The sequence below is a fragment of the Chiloscyllium plagiosum genome, unplaced genomic scaffold, assembly GCF_037043375.1.
Source record: "Chiloscyllium plagiosum isolate Xiang-an unplaced genomic scaffold, Cpla_swu_hap1 HiC_scaffold_6, whole genome shotgun sequence".
NCBI classification, from domain to species: domain Eukaryota; kingdom Metazoa; phylum Chordata; class Chondrichthyes; order Orectolobiformes; family Hemiscylliidae; genus Chiloscyllium; species Chiloscyllium plagiosum.
The window spans coordinates 94,561,778-94,582,336 of NW_028270144.1; the positions used below are offsets into that span (position 1 = coordinate 94,561,778).

The 20,559-nt window shown below is 41.5% G+C and overlaps 1 protein-coding gene across 7 annotated transcripts in view; it reads left to right on the forward strand.

Annotated features, from left to right (window-relative positions):
* Positions 1–20,559, forward strand: part of LOC122551062 (protein furry homolog) — a 350,939-nt gene that overhangs the window by 128,508 nt on the left and 201,872 nt on the right. For all 7 annotated transcript variants that reach the window (XM_087988218.1, XM_087988219.1, XM_087988222.1 and 4 more), the window contains one exon: positions 10,148–10,251. In XM_087988218.1, the coding sequence (XP_087844344.1) occupies positions 10,148–10,251 (104 nt within the window). The remainder of the gene's footprint in view (positions 1–10,147; positions 10,252–20,559) is intronic.

Sequence of the window (20,559 nt, forward strand, 5' to 3'; positions counted from 1 at the left end):
GCTGTCTTAGTGGGGAGGTACAATCAAGGGATTCTTCTATTATGGCATGATATAATGACAACTCCATTGCTCCCCAACTCCACCCCCAATTTTTGATCCTCACCCACCTCATTAGTGTCCTCTAGGTGCAACTCATCGAAGCTGCCTCAGATTAACTCTGGGATCCAGCCTTGATCATTGTTCCTTGTTTGGGACCACTCCTGACCTAGCAATGACTAGTGGTGCAACTGTTATGGACAGGGTATCCTTCTTACCTGGGAATGAAAATCATAACATTAGGAAATCAGTAACCTAACAACAATAAACTCTGGCCATGGCTTCATGACCCAGTGGAGGTGGGGTTGCTCCTGACTCACTAATTAGGGTAGATACAAAAAAACTGCATATGCTGGAATCCAAAGTAGACAGGCAGGAGGCTGAAAGAACACAGCAAGCCAGGCAGCATCAGGAGGTGCAGAAGTCGGTGTTTCGGGTGTAATCCTTCTTCAGGATTGCCCTGTCCCCTCACTTGGGGAACATGGCAATCACCTGCATTAAATGTTCTGATCCATGTAATTCTATAGTGGTGCAGTTTGAAGTACAGATCGTTCTGATATAACACATTCTGTTAACACAAATTGGCTATAACATGATTGACGAATTGTGGATAATGCAAACTTTCTACCGAATGGGTATAGTGATCTTGTACAGTGCAATTTTCGACAGTGGTTTTCCATAGTGTGATTTTCTATAGCACAGGGTAGCAGTGGGACACAACTGTCACGTTATAGTAGAACAACCTGTAATCAGTTTAGTGCATTGTCCGTAAGTGTGATTATAGAGTCATGGTTTTAGCCACGTGAACTGATTTTGTATACTATTACAGAATGCAGAAAAATGTGGTTCATATTTATGCTTTCTCATTGAATATCAACTAGAAATCAGTGTACAACTGTAGGTTGAACAACGTACTGTTCAATTATATGAAGATGTCCTTACTTTTATATTCCATCCTCCTTACAATAAAGGCCAAATTTCCATTTGTTTCCTTAATTGCTTGTAGCAGCTTCACGTATGCTTTTTTGAATTAATGTGTAGGGATCCCTCTGTATGGCAGCTTTCTGCAGTTTTTCCATTTAGGTAATATTCTGCTTTTCTATTCTTCCATGAAGATGAATAACCTCCCATTTTCTTTCTTTATACTCTATTATCTGCCATATTTGTCTTACTTACTTGACCAGTCTATATCTCTTAAAGGACTCTTCATGTCCTTCTCTTAATTTGCTTTTCTACCTAGTTTTGCACAATGAGTAAATTCAGCTACAATACACTCCCTCTTCATTCATGTCATTAATATAGTTTGTAAATAACTGAGGCCTCACTATTAATTTCCTGTGGTATTTCACAATTTGCCGTGACCTATTTGTTTCTGATGGTTCTGATACATTACCCACATCACCATGAACTCTTACCTTTTGCAGTAACTTTATCTTATCTAATGGAAACCTAAGTACATATGTCCACCAATTTCCCTTTATCCATCCTGTTTTTATATTTTCAAATATTAAATACAATTTCTTTTCATACAACAATGTTAATTAACTAAATTGTATAATGATTTTCTAAAGGTACTGCTATTACTTTCTTATTAATCCTAATTTATTTTAAAACCTTAGGATGTAGGCCATCAGGTCCAGTGAACTTGACAGCCTTCAGTCCTTTTTTTTGCATAGCTTATTTAATGGTTGTAATTATTTTAAATTCTTCCTTTGCTTTTTTTTCTCTTGATTTTCTACTGTTCTAGAATGCATGTTATATTTTCTGTTGTGAAGACAGGTATAATACTTGTTTAAAGGCTCTACTATTTTACTGCATCCCATTATGAATTTGCCATCCTTGTCTTTTAAGAGACAAGTTTACTTTAGCTATCTTTCATGTACTTGTAGACTTTCTTCTTGTCTGTTTTTGTATTTCTTGCCAATTTATTGTCACATTCTGATTTCTCCTTTTTTCAGTGATGCTTGGGAAATTTTGGGGAAATTCTATTGGTCTATTTTGCAGCATTGTAAACCTTTATTTCTCCTTTTTTTCAGTGATGCTTGGGAAATTTTGGGGAAATTCTATTGGTCTATTTTGCAGCATTGTAGTCTTTTATTTCAATTTGATAACTTTACTAACTTACTAACAGATGTTTCATCCCTCTTATAGAATCTCTTCCCCCGAAATATATTTTTGTTGAGTGTTATGAAATGCCTTCTTTAAAGCTGTCACTCTCTGTCATCTTAGCTTTTAACCTATTTTCCTAGTTCACTCTGTTGTCTTACTTCAGTTGTTTAAGTTCAAGCCATGAGTTTCCGATACAAGTTCCTTATCTGCAAACGGAATGTGAAATTCAGTCATGTTATAATCACTCTTGATCCTGTCAGATCATTCATTAATCCTGTCTTAATATACATCATCAGGGTCAAAAACAGCCTGACCCTTGGCTTGGTTCTCTGAACTCATCCTGAAGGCTACCATTACCAGATTGTTTTGTCCAAATGTATGAAGGTTAAAAAAACAATTACTGCAGTACCTTTTTATTATGCTCCCCATTATTTCTTGATTTACATGTTGAACTTAAGTCTTGCTGTCTTTAGGGGACAATAAACTACTTCCACCCAAACTGTGTTCTTTCCTTTATTTCACCAAATTAATTCTAAATCTTGATCTCCTGGGCCAAGTTCATTTCACACCATTATATTAGCCTCATCTTTGTTGACAGGTCAAAGCTAATTTCTTTTTTCCTTTCTTTCATATCCTTCCAAATTATCAAACACTCTTCTTCAGTTTTCAGTCTCTGTCAGCTTATTAGCCACCTTCCTGCAACGGCCAAGGTATTTCTTTATTTTTATTTGCTCCATTAGTTTATTTATGTTGTTTATGAATGCTCTGTGCATTTTGATACAGAGCTTATGTTTTTTTTACCATTTTGTCCTTTGCTGACCCTATTTGTATTGCACTTTTGTGTTTTCAGAATGTGTGTTTTCCTGTCACACTCTGGTTCTCATTTTTCGTTTCATTACCCTGCACTATTGTCTTGTCCTTTCCTTTTCATTTTTTAAAATTTCCACTCACCTGACACCTTCCCATAATTGATCCCAGCATAGTTCACTTAAAACTGATCCTCAATGGTGCAGCTTCCTTTTCCCCAATTACTGGTACCAATGCCTCGTAAGTTGAAATCCATTTCTTTCACATCAATCTTTTGAGGCAGAAATTCAATATACTGAATTAATTTAATCTTTGCCCTATGCAGAAATCATCTTATTTCCCTAGTCAGAGATTCTTGTTATCATTGCCCTGTTTTTTGATTTACTCCACCTAGTTGTTTGTACTCCCATGGCTAAACCTCTTTCTTAGACCTATCTATGAAGTTAGTAGAATGTGGACCATAACAACTAGACCCTTCTCCCATTCCAAGTTTTTCCCCAATCTATGGAAATGTCCTGAACCCTGACACTGAACAAGCAATTTTGTCTTCAGGACTCATTCTCATTTTCTGTATTAATTTTTTCTCTCCCAAATTAAATGGATTTCTCTATTATGCTGCTGTAATCTGTTGCTCATCTTTCCTGTCCCTATACTCATTTACAAGGACTGTAGGAACCTTAAATCTGTTATACAAATGCAAAGGTTGGTGCTCTTCCTGTGTTACATTCTGAATCCTTATATCTGTGTTATGCACAGCTAACTTACTTCCTCCTTGGTGCATCACAGTGTCAAAAATTTGAATTCAGCTTATTAACTTAGCGCCAAAGACCCTCAAGCTGCAGCACTTATTGCAAATGTAGTTGCTGTGGATACAGTGGTGTTCACCAGATCCCATGTGCAACAGCTAGAGCTCATCACCAGCCCTGTTATCTCTATTTCGTTTTATTTAACTGATTAGGCTTTCACGTTTTGAAATTTTGCTCAATGATTGATTGTAGTTATTTTAGTTAGTTTCATTAACTAAACTTGATACAGTTTAATACAGTGCTTCTGCCTCCCTAGTTGTACTTTAATTTCAAGGAAAATGATGTAAAACTCATTAACTTGTCACCTATCAGCTCATCTAATTAATGTCTGTCGACTTCAGCACTCAGGTCCTGATATCTCTTATTCCTTCTTATCTTTGTTTTATAAAACACAGATCAGAACCCACTGAGATAAACTCTCTTGTTAAGTATCCTGTCATAGAATGATAGAGTCATAGAGATGTACAGCACGGAAACAAACCCTTCGGTCCAACTTGTCCATGTCGAACAGACATCCCAACCCAATTTAGTCTCACCTGCCAGCGCCCGGCCCATATCCTTACAAGCCCTTCCTATTCATATACACATCCAGATGCCTTTTAAATGTTGCAATTATACCAGCCTCCACCACTTCCTCTGGCAGCCCATTCCACACACGCACCACTCTTTGCATAAAAAAGTTGTCCCTCAGGTCTTTTTTTTTTATATATCTTTCCCCTCTTACCCTAAACCCATGCCCTGTAGTTCTGGCCTCCCCCATCCCAGGGAAAAGACCTTGTCTATTAACCCTATCCATGCCCATCATGATTTTATAAACCTCTATAAGGTTACTCCTCAGCCTCCGATGCTTCAGGGAAAATAGCCTGTGCTTATTAATCTTCTCCCTATAGCTCAGATCCTCCAACCCTGACAACATCCTTGTAAATCTTTTCTGAACCCTTTCAAGTTTCACAACATCTTTACGATAGGAAGGAGACTAGAATTGCATGCAATGTTCTAATAGTGGCCTAACCAATGTCCTGTACAGCTGCAACATGACCTCCCAACTCGCGTATTCAATACTCTGACCAATAAAGGAAAGCATACCAAATGCCTTCCTCACTATCTTATCTACCTGTGACTCTACTTTCAGCTATGAACCTGCACTCCAAGGTCTCTTTGTACAACAACACTCCCTAGGACCTTACCATTATGTTTATGAGTCCTGCTAAGATTTGCTTTCCCAAAATGCAGCACCTCGCATTTCTCTGAATTAAACTCCATCTGCCACTCCTCAGCCCATTGGCCCATTTGATCAAGATCCTGTTGTAATCTGAGGTAACCTTCTTTGCTGCCCACTACACCGCCAATTTTGGTGTCATCTGCAAACCTACTAACTATACCTCTTAAGCTCACATCCAAATCATTTATGTAAATTATGAAAAGCAGTGGACCCAGCACCGATCCTTGTGGCACTCCACTGTTCATAGGCCTCCTGTCTGAAAAACACCGCCACCCTCTGTTTTCTACCTTCGAGGCAGTTCTGTATCCAAATAGCTAGCTTCCCTGTATTCCATGAGAACTAACCTTGCTAACCCTGAGGGAACCTTGTTGAACGCCTTACTGAAGTCCATACAGATCACGTCTACTGCTCTGCCCTCATCAATCCTCTTTGTTATTTCTTCAGAAAACTCACTCAAGTTTGTGAGACATGATTTCCCATGCACAGAGCCATGTTGACCACCCCTAATCGGTCCTTGCCTTTCCAAATACATGTACATCCTGTCCCTCAGGATTCCCTCCAACAACTTGCCCGCTATGACATCAGGCTCACCGGTCTATAGTTCCCTGGCTTGACCTTACCACCTTTAATAGTGGCACCATGTTAGCCAATCTCCAGTCTTCCGGCATCTCATCTGTGACGATCAATGATCCAAATATCTCAGCAAGAGGCCCAGCAATCACTTCCCTAGCTTCCCATAGAGATCTAGGTACATCTGATCAGGTCCTGGGGATTTATCCACTTATGCATTTCAAGACATCGAGCACTTCCTACTCTGTAATATGGACATTTTGCAAGATGTCACCATCTATTGATGGTAAATATTCAGCCTGGAGCCCAGTTACCAAGTGGAGTTCTGCAGGGATCAGTTCTGGGTCCTCTGCTGTTTGTAATTTTTATTAATGACTTGGAAGAGGGAGTCGAAGGGTGGGTCAGTAAATTTGCAGATGATACGAAGATTGGTGGAGTTGTGGATAGTGAGGAGGGCTGTTGTCGGCTGCAAAGGGACTTAGATGTGATGCAGAGCTGGGCTGAGGAGTGGCAGATGGGAGTTCAACCCTGTCAAGTGTGAGGTTGTCCATTTTGGAAGGACAAATAAGAATGCGGAATACAGGGTTCTTAGTAAGGTGGGGGAGCAGAGGGATCTTGGGGTCTATGTTCATAGATCTTTGAAAGTTGCCACTTAGGTGGATAGAGCTTGTAAGAAGGCCTATGGTGTATTAGCGTTCATTAGCAGAGGGATTGAATTCAAGAGTTGCGAAGTGATTTTGCAGCTGTACAGGACCTTGGTTAGGCCACATTTGGAGTACTGTGTGCAGTTCTGGTCGCCTCACTTTAGAAAATATGTGGAAGCTTTGGAGAGGGTGCAGAGAAGATTTACCAGGATGTTGCCTGGAATGGAGAATAGGTCGTACGAGGATAGGCCTTTTCTCATTGGAACGGCGAAGGATGAGGGGTGACTTGATAGAAGTTTATAAGATAATCAGAGGAATAGATAGAGTAGACAGTCAGAAACTTTTTCCCCGGGTACAACAGAGTGTTACAAGGGGACATAAATTTAAGGTGAAGGGTGGAAGGTATAGGGGGGATGTCAGGTTCTTTACCCAGAGAGTGGTGGGGGCGTGGAATGCGCTGCCTGTGGGAGTGGCAGAGTCAGAATCATTGGTGACCTTTAAGCGGCAATTGGATAGGTACATGGATGGGTGCTTAAGGTAGGACAAATATTCGGCACAACATCGTGGGCCGAAGGGCCTGTTCTGTGCTGTATTGTTCTATGTTCTATGTTCTATTTCCCTATATTATACATCTTCCATGTCCTTTTCCACAGTAAATACTAATGGAAAATACTCATTTAGTATCTCCCCCATTTTCTGCGGCTCCACACAAAGGCTGCCTTGCTGATCTTTAAGGGGCCCTATTCTCTCTCTAGTTACCCTTTTGTCCTTAATGTATTTGTAAAACCCTTTGGATTCTCCTTAATGCTATTTGCCAAAACTATCTGATGTTCCCTTTTTGCCCTCCTGATTTCCCTCTCAATTATACTTCTCCTGCCTTTATTTTTTTTCTAAGGATTCATTCGCTCTATCCTGTCTATACCTGACATATGCTTCCTCCTTTTTCTTAATCAAACCCTCAATGTATTGAGTTATCCAGCATTCCCTATACCTACCAGCCTTTTCCTTCACCCTAACAGGAATATACTTTCTCTGGACTCTCGTTATCTCATTTCTGAAGGCTTCTTATTTTCCAGCTGTCCCTTTACCTGCGAACATCTGCGCCCAATCAGCTTTTGAAAGTTCATGCCTAACACCATCAAAATTGGCCTTTCTCCAATTTAGAACTTCAACTTTTAGATCTGGTCTATCCTTTTCCATCACTATTTTAAATCTAATAGAATTATGGTCGCTGGCCCCAAAGTGCTCCCCCACTGACACCTCAGTCACTTGCCCAGCCTTATTTCCCAAGAATAGGTCAGGTTTTGCATCTTCTCTAGTAGGTACATCCACGTCCTGAGTCAGAAAATTGACTTGTACACACTTAACAAATTCCTCTACATCCCAGTCTATGGCAGTCCCAGTCTATGTTTCTTACAGATAACCAAGATGTCCTTACAAATTTGTTTCACAATTTCCCACAGACTATTCGAGGGTCAATAATACAATCCCAATAAGGTGATAATCCCTTTCTTATTTTTCAGTTTCACCCAAATAACTTCCCTGGATGTATTTCTGGGAATATCCTCTCTCAGCACAGCTGTAATGAAGTACTTATCAAAAACGCCACTCCCCCTCCTCTCTTGCCTCCCTTTCTGTCCTTCTTGTAGCATTTGTATCCTGGACCATTAAGCTGCCAGTCCTGCCCATTTCTGAGCCATGTTTCTGTAATTGCTATGATATCCCAGTCCCATGTTCCTAACCATGCGCTGAGTTCATGTGCCTTCCCTGTTAGGCCTCTTACATTGAAATAAATGCAGTTTAATTTATTAGTCCTACCCCCTTCTCTGCTTTGATCCTGCCTGCCCTGACTGTTTGACTTGCTTCTTGTCTTAACTGTACCAGTCTCAGATTGATATCTTTCCTCACTATCTCCCTGGGTTCTCCCCCCCCCCCCCCCACCTTACTAGTTTAAATCCTCCCGAGCAGCTCTAGCAAATCTCCCTGCCAGTATATTCGTCCCCTTCCAATTTAGGTGCAATCCATCCTTCTTGTACAGGTCACTTCTACTCCAGAAGAGATTCCAATGATTCAAAAATGTGAATCCTTCTCCCATACACCAGCTCCTCAGCCTTGCATTCATCTGCTCTATACTCCTCTTCCTACCCTCACTAACATGTAGCACCAGGAATAATCCAGATATTACTACTCTCAAGGACCTCCTTTTTAATTTTCTGCCTAACTCTCTCTACATTCTTCCTTAAGAATCTCATCCTTTTCCCTACCTATGTCAATGGTTCCAGTATGTACAATGACCTCCTGTTTGGCCCTCTCCCCGTTGAGAACATTCTGCACCCTCTCTGAGACATCCTTGATCCTGGCACCAGGGAGGCAACACATAATTCTGATTTTTCGCTGCTAGCCACAGAAACGTCTGTCTATGCCTTGGACCAGCAAGTCCCCTAATACAATCGATCTCTCGGAAGCCAACGTACCCTTCATTGCGTTTGAGCCAGTCTCAATGCCAGAAACTTGGCTATTTGTGCTGCATTCCCCAGAGAATCCATCACCCCCTACATTTTCCAAAACAGCATATTTGTTTGAAGTGGGGAGAGCTACAGAAGAGTCATGCACTACCTGCCTACCTCTCTTACTGTTCCTGGAGTTAACCCATCTATGTGACTGTATCTGTGACTTTTCTCCCTGCCTATAATTGTCTTCCACCACACTCCCTTGCTCTTGGAAATTCCTCATTGCCTCTAACTGATCCATTCGATCTGATAGGATTTGCAACTAATGGCATTTATTGCAGATATAATCCTCAGTAACACATAAACTCTCCCTCAACTTCACATCCAACAAGAAGAGCATATCACTCTGCTAAGGGCTATATTTGCTTCTTCCAATCTGCAGACCCAGAAAATAGCACTGTCTTATTCCTCTACAAAAACTGCTCCAGGCTAACTTAATACTTATGGCTTATATTTTTAAGTTTAATCAAGAGACATGTCTCAATAAAATGTATAATCAAGAAAGAACCCACTCTACTCACTACTGCAGACGTACAGTAACCTAAAACTATTTACTTATCTATTTCTGTGCTGTGACCACTCCCAAACAGGTTCCTCCAAGATAAGTTGTGAATTTCACTGTTTGTTAATTCTCCCAGATGCACTCCAATGTCCAGCGATACATGAATTCAACAGCAACGGCAGTAGCTGTGCAGATTCACTGCTGTGACAAAGTTGTAATTGATCAAACCGATTTCTATGCTACATAAGCTGCATGCTCTTCTTCATGCAAGGTCTAATTGGAGCTGCTTGTCATTAGTCAACTTAGATTCTTCCGCAGACATTGACCAGTTAGTCTGATTTGTTTGAGTTTAGCAGGATGTCAGTTTCCAATCTATACAATGCTGAAGTCCAGAATTTTAACCCATTTTACATATTATTGTGCCAGTTAACCAATTAGCAGTAACCAAGAAGAAAAAAAGCACATACATGTGTCAAAAAAGCACTTATACAATTAACCTTTGTGTTTACAATTTTTAATGCATGGCAACCTATTGCTTGAGATGTGGGTGTTGCTAATTGGGCTAGCATTTATTGCCCATTCCTAATTCCCCTGGAGAATGTGGTGGTAAGCTGTCGTCTTGAACTGCTGAAGTGGATTGGTGTAGAGACTTCTACTGTAATCACGCAGATGATGAGGAATTCCAGGATTTTGGTTTAGTGACAGTGAGGGAACAGCTGTTTAGTTCCAAGAGAAGATGATGTGTGGCTGGGAGGGGAGCTTGCACTTGGTAATGTTCCTATGTATCTATTGTTGATGGTCTTCTTATTCATGGATAAGTTATATATCTGATGAAGTACTCAACCATACACGACAAAAATCATGATTTCAAACTGGGCATTTTTTGGTAACAACAAACATATTGTTACGCAACTTCATGAATTTGTCTTTTTTCCTTGCAGAATAAGGATCCTAAAATGGCTCGTGTTGCACTTGAATCGTTATACAGACTATTGTGGGTCTACATGATAAGGATCAAATGTGAAAGCAATAATGTTACACAGAGGTAATAGATGTATTAAGGAACCATGATCATCATGCCATATTTTAAAGATCTTGGATATATTTTTCTTGATCCAAGATTTTGACTTGCAGGAGCACTCAGATGCCGACTGCACACACTTTGATTTTATCTTTATTGATTTCAGTGTTTGTACGTGGCAGTCTATGATAGAACCAGGGCTTTTTCCTGCCAAATTTAACAAGAAGTGATCATTAGTGAGGAAAACTTTAACATAGAATGCTGAAGGGCAATTTATTCATATTTTTTGCTGTACTTGAAAAGGGTAATGAAAAGCAAAAGAAAACTTAAGGATTGTAGTAAGGTCATAAATGAGTTTCTGTAACATTCCACAGCTGTGTGATTAGTTTTAAAATGCCCATGTATGAACTAGATTTACAGAGGAACCTCGATCATCCGGCATTCGATTATCTGAATTTCGGATTATCCGGACAAGACCGCACGGTCCCAATACTTGGCTAAACTGTGTTATCCAGCATTCAATTATCCGAACGTTTGATCATCCGAACAAAATGCTCCCCATCCGTGTTGTTCGGATAAGTAAATATTGAAAATAGTTTTCTGTTTCTATTTTGTGATGGGGTTATATTCAGCCATTGGTAAGAGTATTACGGTGGAGAAGAATGAGAAAGGGAAGTAGTGCAGTATTCAAGGAGCTCTATAACTTACGGAAGTTGCTCCCTTCAGCAGCAGGTCTATTACTAAATCACTAGCTACACATGTAATTCAAAGCAGCAGTGCATGCCAAGGCTGAACATCAACAGATAGGCAGTGATTGAAGTGGATCAACTGGCTATGAATTCCCTCTAAGACAGTCAAAAATCTGCCACTTATTCCTCATGTAAGGCAACCTCACCACTATCATTTTTATGACATAAAGGTCTTCCAGACACCTACAACAACAGACACCTACTTGCTACTGTCCTTTGGGTACCTGTGACAGTTTATTTTTTTCACAGCACTGAGCCTTTGCATGTAACAAGCAACTTACTAGTGAGTTGAAAATTGCATTTGGTTGTGTACACTGAATGAGTTTGAACACTTTATTACATCGGAGCAGGAGCCGTCCACTCAGCCCTTCAAACCTGCCCTGTCATTCAGTCATTAGTGGCTGATCTGAATCTTCATCCACATTTGTTTCATACCCTTTAGGACTCTTATGTAACAAATATCTATCACTCTCAGTTCAGAATTTTCCAGTTGACTATCTTTGACAGATTTTTTGGGGAAAAAACATAGCGACATAAAAAGTAGGACCAGCAGTAAGCTATTTGTCACTCTAAGTCTGCTCCACCATTCAATATGATCTTGGCTGATCCTCCAACTCAATGCCATATTTCCGATTCTTCACATACCCCTTGATGTTCTTAATATCTAAAACTATATTTATCTCCTTGAGTATATTGTGACTTGGCCTCCACAGCCTTCTGTGGTATAGGATTCCACAGGTCCACTACCCTTTGAATGAAGAAAGTTTTCTTCTTCTCATCCAAAATGGCCTACCCGATATCCCGAGACTATCCTTTGGTTCAATAATGCACCATCAGGAAGAACATCCTCATTGCATCTAATCCAGCTGGCCCCTTTAGAATTTTATGGTTTAATCAGATTCCTTCTCATTCTTTTAAAATCTAGTGAATACAGGGTCAGTTAAATCAATTTATTTTCGTAGGTCAATCCTGCCATCTCTGGTATGAGCCTCATGAACCTCTGCTGCACTCCCTCTATAGCAAGTATTCTTAGGTAGGGAGACCAAAACTGCATGCAATATTCCAGGTGTGATCTTACAAAGGGCCTGTATAACAGCAGCAAGACATCCCTACTTCTGAACTCAAATAGCATTCCAGATATCCACAACTCCATTACTGCATATAACAATAGGTAATAATGTTTACAATTTTAATAATTTCCAACTCCCAAAAAACTGAAATATTAATTTCTCGCATGCAGTGAATTTTATCCTGTCATAGGTATCGATATTTTGATTTACCAGGTTGTATCTGTTGCACTTTGTGTAACAGCATTAAATTGTAAGAGGACAATTCTTACCAGGAGTACATTGCCTCTCCTGCTGTAGCATTTATAATGTATTTTGTATAATTATACAATTTCATTTCGACTCCTTCAAATGCTGCATCCGTAGTAATATTTGTATGCCAATTCAATGATTTTTTTGTTTGTACTTACAACAATGGATGCTTTCCTTTACTCTTATATTCATACAGTACTATAGTCTTAGAGAGCAGAATCCTTTGCTCTAGAGCTACAAAGTGGTCATGGAAGTGAGTTACATTTCCTCACAGGGTTGGGTCTGCTTTTTATGCATGCAAGAGGAGCACATTTACAGATTGTACAGTATTTGCTCCAGCTGTTACCTTCTGGCATCACAGACCTTTGTGCCATATTTAAAGGGTATTCAAATAGACATTCATTCCCTGCAAGCCAGGACCATTACTTGGATCTGCTTGGGTACCTGCAGCTATACATTCTGGCCCTCTACCCTTGCCCAGTCAGTCAGCTTTTCTTCCCATGCCAGCTAAATTTCAAAGATCCTAATTGCAAACTTTGTCCTGCTTCTTGAAACTGTACTTTGGCGCCTCATTCAATTAAGTTTTCCTGCCCATGTTAATTCCTCCTCCCAGGAACAGCCCAAGATTCCGCATAGTCTCTACTTAGATAAAGTTAAAAATCACACAACACCAGGTTATAGTCCAACAGCTTTATTGGGAAGCACTAGCTTTTTGACTGCAGCTCCTTCATCAGGTAGCTGTGGGACAGGATCATAAAAAACAGGATTTATAGCAAAACATCACAGTGTCATGCTACTGAAATGGTATATTGAACAAACCTAGATTGCTGTTATGGTTTTAAAGAAAAGGTGACATCTCAGCTCAGACAATGAACTAATGGTGTGAGGTCATGCACGCACACACACACATCTATAAATCTATGGGGTGAATTTGCATTTGCAGAATTATATTTGCAGAAACATTCTATTTTGTTCAAAAAGCGCACAACCTACAGGCAGTCAATCCGTGTAATGTGTTATAACTTCCTAATTCGGAAAGAGAACCAGTCTGACTCAAGGTTGGGATGGAGACAGACTCTAAACTTACACCTTTAATGCATTGTCTGAGCTGAGATGTCACCTTTTTTAAAAAACTTTAAGTTATCTCAAGAATGTGACATAAAAGAAGTTCTGGGGTGTAAGTTTTAATGAACTGAAACCTGCAACCCATGCTAAATGATGAAGTACTTAACATAATCTAGGTTTGTTCAATATGTCATTTCAGTTGCATGACATATTTGCTATAAATTCTGTGTCTTGTAATCCTGTCCCACAGCTACCTGATGAAGGAGCAGCTAGTGCTTTCAAATAAACCTGTTGGAAATCTGGTGTTGTGTGATTTTTTTAAAAAATATCTTTTATTGAAAAAAAATTTCTTTACAAAATTACAAAAATATGAAAATATAACATTATAACAACAAAAACAACAAAAGTACTCTCAACTACACGCATTACATATCAATAAATAAGTAAATAATGCAGCTCAGCATAACAAGACCTCAGCTCTCAACCTTCAAGAGCATCAATGAGTAAGCCCACTTTTGCTCGAAATTCTTCCTGTCAGGACATTAGGCTTATTAAACTGAACTAGCATGGCTAGACAAAAGCCGTAATTAAAATGGCAGACATATCTGCTTCCAAATAATTCAAAAAGGGCTGCCAAACCTAATAAAAATTATCTATTTTCTGGTGCAACATATTTGTAAGAAAGTCCAAAGAAATGTGTTCCATAATTAGCTTATGCTCCCCCCTCCGACAGACCCAGGGGGTTCTCAGACACCCAGCACATCAGAATGTTCTTCCTCGCACAAAAAGCGAAGATGCTAAAAAGCTGTACATCTAAGGGAGATAAAATCGGCAAACCCAGGAGAAAAGAAACTGGTTCCACCTCGACTTTGGTCCCCAAGACCCCCTCTATTACTCCTGCCACAAGCTCCAATACATACGGAGCTTGTGGCAGGACCACAAACAATGAGTGAGGGTACCTGTATTTATTTTACATTTGGGGCACATTGAAGACACACCCTGCATAAATTTTGCAAGACGCTCTGGGGCCAGCTGTGCCCCATGAAGAATATTTAACTGCATAGCATGGGTCCAATTACATATTGAAATTGTCCTCGCACTCTCTCAAATGTCCTCCCAAGTGTCCGGAGTGATCTCCACTCCTAACCCTCTCTCCCAGACCTCCTGCAATTGCTCGATGTCACCCGAGGTACATCCCCGCAACAAACGATAGAGAGTACTCACTGAAAGAGTGCTTTTAACCTGAAGTAGCTCTTTTCCATATCAGATCTGTTACACTCAGTCAGGAGTATAGTCTCTTTTCGGATACAATCTCTGATCTGAAAAAAACTGAAGAGGTCTCTGCTTGATAAGTTATTTGATCAAATGACACATATGAATTATTTGATCAAATGACATTTGCGTTTCATCTTCAACCAGGTCATCCAAACAAGAGACTCCCCTGTCTGCCCAGGGCTTAAATCCAGGATCCATTGTCCCTGGCCAGAAACCTGGCATTCCAACTATGGGAGTATGGAAAGATGTTTTAGACATATTACACTTCATCTGTCTCTTGCCCTCCACGCTCTGACAGTATTAATAACTATTGGATTGCGGCAATGTTCCACAACTATCCTAATTTTGTACAGAAACAACAGGTTAATAAGAAGACACTTTGCCTGGGAGGCCTCAGCAGTCAAACATATTGATGCCAAGTCCTCACAAGCCTAATCACTCACAAAAAATAAAAGGAAGCTCAATTGATAACTTCTGACATCTGGGAGATCCACTCCTCCCAACCCCTGGGGCATTTACAATTTCATAAGTTTGATAAGAGGTTGCTTATGATGCCAAATAAAGGAACTAAACCAAACATTTAATTTCTGAAATGTTTGTCTAGGAAAAAGTATCTGCAGAGAATGTAATAAGCAAGGAAAAACATTCATTTTAATAAAAGCAACTCAACCTAGCCATGATATTGGAAGAGTCCCCCATCTTTGAAGGTCTTGTTTAATCTTGTCAAACAAATGAACAAAATTAGCCTTGAGTAACTGAACAAAACTAGAGGTAACAGAGTGCCTAACTAAAGAAAGCCTCCCTGTGCCCACTTAAAGGAGAACCCACCTTCAACGTCTGGTATTCCCCTGAGACCCCCATAGGCATAGCCTCCAATTTTGAAAAATTGATCTTGTAACCTGAGAAAAAGCCAAATGAAGTAATACATTATATCAACTGGGGCGCCGAAATTACTGGGTTCAAAAGGAAAATGAGAACATCACCCAAATATAATGTGATCTTATGTACCTTCGATGCTACCTTTGGGGCACCTGTATTAGGGTCCCCACGAATGGCCTCTGCCAGTGACTCAATCACCAATGTGAAAAACAGAGGTGAGAGGAGACAGCCTTGCCGTCAACCCCTACCGATATTAAAATGATCAGACCTTATACCATTAGTGAGAACCACTGCCAGAGGATCACTGTAAAGGACCCTTACCCATCTAGTAAACACTTCACCCAGACCAAACGCTTCAGGGTATTAAAAAAGACATGGCCATTCCACCCGGTTAAATGCTTTTCCGCGTTCAAGGAAACCACCAATCTTTGAACTGATCCTAGCTGGCACACTTCAATCATGTTAAGCAGTCTCCTAACATTATTAGATCTGCGACCCTTTATAAAGCCTGTCTGATTCTCCTTAATAATAGAGGGCAACACCCTTTCCAAACTGAATGCCAGGGTCTCCAATATAATTTTAAAATCAGAGTTTAAAAGCAAGATGGGTCTGTAAGAAGCACAGTCTGCCAGGGTTTTCCCTTTCTTGAGGATAAGAGAGATATTAGCCTCTCCAGGATGGTGGGAGGCAAATCCGACTATATGAATAGTTATACATATCTAGCATTGGTCCTGACAGTATGTTTGCAAATTCTTTATAAAACTGACTGGGCAAGTCATCAGGGCCAGGCGCCTTTCCACTTTGAAGTTGCCTCACCGCCTGTTGTGTGATTTTTTAACTTTGTCCACTCCAGTCCAACACTAGCTCCTCCACATCATGGCTTTCTAGATAAACTCTTCTTGACTGGCTTTACCTTTCTTCCAAGTCACTAATGCTATACAAAAAAAACTAAGATGTTGTGCTCTTGACCTTATGCACGAGCAATCAAAACCAAAAACTCTGACACAGAATTTCCCCAGCTTTATTGTTGGTGAACAGTTTAGGTAATGGGGCTGGAAATTCAGGGGAATTGACATTATTGGGATCCCAATGTGATCCCTTCCTATGTTAACTAGGGTGACTTACAAGTACAACAGAAAATCTCTGTGGATCTGGCAGGAAGCCAAATGATGTAGTTTGAAAGATAATTAAGAGCCTTTTGACTAGGAGGAACAACTTTAACAGGAAGGAGTAGCAGCTGCATTTTCTACTGCCATATACAGCTAGAGGAGATGTCCAGAATTAAATCATGAAGGAGGTGATACCCTCAACATCTGTTATATAGCCAAACGTCCTATATCAGAGTCAAGGGGGGAGGTTATGGCAGTAGGGGCTAAGAAATCATTGAGAAGGTCTTTTTATTCTTCTTCCCTGTCAGGGTGACCTACACGTCCTTGCTAACTGTGAGCACTTGACTGTATTTGTGTGTTTCATTCAGCCAGCCAGATAAAACTTTGGTTGATACTTTGCGAAGTGACACCCAGAATGTCCAGGCCATTGTTATGGGCCTGTGTGCACTCAGTGGCCTGCGTGCACTCAGTGGCCTGCCATATATAACTCTCCCTGAGATCAGTCACTCTTTCAATGTCTGTGGCTTCAAAACACTTAGGTTAGAGATGAACACCTGCATCTTCTTTAAAAGGTGCAGAATGCCTTAGAAAATTCTGACAGATACACATATATTTCTCTATGCTGCTCCACAAGTACCCATTTGATCTGTGACTGGAGGAACTCAGTCCTCCAAGTAAGGCTTTGGTTACTGTCTAACCAAATAAGGCTTGAAGTGTCCTGCACACTTGAGTAAGGACTTTCACTGCTATCTCTGTCTCCAGCAGCTAGTTACACCTGCTCATTGTGTGCCTCTATCTGAGATGGTGGACAGAGTGAGGTTTGCATACAAATGATTTGCATGGGTGTCATATAACAATGCATTGTGGTATGCTGATCTCTGTCTGAGATCTCCACAGCTGCCGCCTCCTCATTGTGTCAACTTTGACTGTTTACCTATGGGAGATGAAAGACATGAGTTAATGCTTAATTTAGGGGAAATAGGGTCAGCATTATCTATATTCTAACATTTATCATTGATTCAACATGAGCAATGATTGATTGCCCAATGGTAATGTCTTTAGTTGTCACCAATAGTTGGATTTTATATGTTTTTATGTTGAAAATGTGTTGCTGGAAAAGCGCAGCAGGTCATGCAGCATCCAAGGAACAGGAGAATCGACATTTTGGGCATAAGCCCTTCTCCAGCATCTGCAGTCCTCACTTTCTCCTCTATGTTTTTATGTTACCTGCTTAACTGGGAAAGGTGCCAGGAGTGGGGTGTGGGCTGGTGGCGAGTGTGGACCTGACGTGGCAGCTTCATGTTACCTACTTAACTGCATCTCAGTTTTATCAGTGGTGGGGTTTGCACTGAGTAGTCTGCTTAATTCATGTCCACCCAAGGGTTCACCTCCTCCAACATTTTTGTTTTCATGGTCCCCAACGCCTCATCTTCACCATGCTCATCCAGTCCCTATACACATTGATCCACCATGATGAAGCCTTCTAAGCCCTCTATGTCTTCCTCTCAGGCCATCCCAACCAGTACCCTTCCACCGACACCCTCATCCACTTGGCTGAACTGGTCTCACCCTCAACAACTTCCTCCCACTTTCTCCAAACCAAAGGGGTAGCCATGGGCACCTGCATGGGACCCAACTATGCCTGCCTTTTTAGCGGGTACGTGGAACAGACCATCTTCCACATTTACACCGGCACCAGCCCCACCTGTTCCTCCACTATATTGATGACTGTATAGGCGATACCTCGTGCTTCCACGGGGAGGTTGAACAGTTCATCAGCTTTACTAACACCTTCCACCCAACCTCAAATTCACGTGGACCATCTCAGACACCTCCCTCCCCTTCCTGGACCTCTCCATCTCTGTCTCCGGCGGCCGACTAACCATGGATATCTACTACAAACCCACCGACTCCCACAGCTATCTAGACTACACCTCCTCCCACCAATTCCTCCACATCTGCCACATCTGTTCCCAGGATGACCAATTCCACCCTAGAAAATCCCAGATGCCTCCTTCTTCCAAGATCGCAGGGTTGACGATGCCCTCCAGCGTATCTCCTCCAGTGTATCTCCTCCACTTCCTGCACCACTGCCCTTGAATCCCACCCCTCCCAATGCAACAAGGTTCTCACTGGTTCTCACTTTCCACCCTACCAACCTTCACATACATCGCATCATCCTTCACCATTTCTCCCACCTTCAAACGGACCCCACCACTTGAGATATATTTCCCTCCCCACCCCTAACAGCATTCTGGAGAGACCATTCCCTCCACAACTCTCTCGTCAGGTCCACACTCGCCACCAGCCCACACCCCACTCCTGGCACCTTTCCCTGCCACCGTAGGAAGTGCAGAACCTGTGCCCACACACCACTTCCCTCACCTCTATCCAAGGTCCCAAAGGATCCTTCCACATTCTACAGAAATTTACCTGTACTTCTACCAATGTCAACTACTGTATCCATTACACCCAATGTGGTCTCCTCTACATCGGGGAGACAGGACGCCTTCTTGTGGATCATTTCAGAGAACATCTCTGGGACACCCGCACCCACCAACCCCACCGCCCATGGCTGAACACTTCAATTCCCCCTCCCACGGTGTTAAGGACATGCAGGTCCTGGGCCTCCTCCACTGCCAAACCGTTACTACCCGATGCCTGGAGGATGAACGCCTTATGTTCCACCTTGGGACCCTGCAACCACACGGGATAAATGTGGATTTCAGCAGTTTCCTCATTCCCCTCCCCCGACATTATATCAGTCCCAAGCCTGTAACTCGGCACCGCCCTTCTGACCTGTCCATCACCTTTCCCATCTATCTGCCCCACCCTTCCTTTGACCTATCACCTTTCCTCTTAACCTCAACTACGTATCACTTTCTCAACTACCTTATTCCCCCTCCACCAACCCCACCCCCTCCCCTTTATATCTCAGCTCCCCCAGCCCACAAGCCTCACTTCTGATGAAGGGCTTTCGCCCAAAATGTTGATTCTCCTGCTTCTCGGATGCTGCCTGACCTGCTGTGCTTTTCCAGCAAAGGTCTCAACCTTCATCCTGCCAAAGCCAGGATTTAAACAATGGTGGGAAAGTCTAGGCTTATCAGAGGTCCCTCTCTAATTTGTTACCCTGTCTAGTTTTACTCTTAAATCCTGACCCCAATACCCATCAATAGACCTAATGATAAACACTGGCCAAGACCCCCAGTCCAGCTCTTCAAACCGTGAGTGCCGTGCTAACAGTTACCATTGTTTCTGGTGGCACAACTCCTGATTTGCTGGAAGTTCCCAACATGTCTCTAAGGAAGGGAAATGTTCCTTCAAGCCTATTAATGGCCCATGGGCATTGTGCCTTCAGGGCAGCCATTCTTCTCACAGTTGTGAACCCCTGAATTTTAGCTGGAGGTGAAGACCATTATATTCCAGAAAACCATGCTCTGATCACCTCTGGTTCTGGGCCTTTACTGCTGTTGTCTTGCCAACCTCCAGGATTCCTTATCTATAAATGCCAATTCCAACTTAATTCTCTGCTTCTTGGCATTATGAGTTATCTTTTCCTGGCATGAGAAGGAACTGAGAGTTAGGATTGTGAGGATGGAAGATGAAAATACGAGAAGGGTGACTGAGGACCTTAAGTTATGGATCATATATGTGATGTCCATTTAGATGGTGATTTGAGAAAGATGGTGGAGAAAAGGTAAAGGGATGGTATCGAGACAATTTTGGGGAGGTGAGAGAGTGATGGTAGCTATTGAGAGTTACAAAGTATTCACCTTGCTCGACCTCTTGAAGTCATTGAATCTTTTCTGGCACTGGATTCAGGTTCTTAATATAACACTTATGCTGCACTCCACATCAGCAATTTCATTTCATGTCTGCTTGGTGAAACCTGCCTTTATGAAGAATGTATTCATGGTAGCATCAACTGCCTCATTT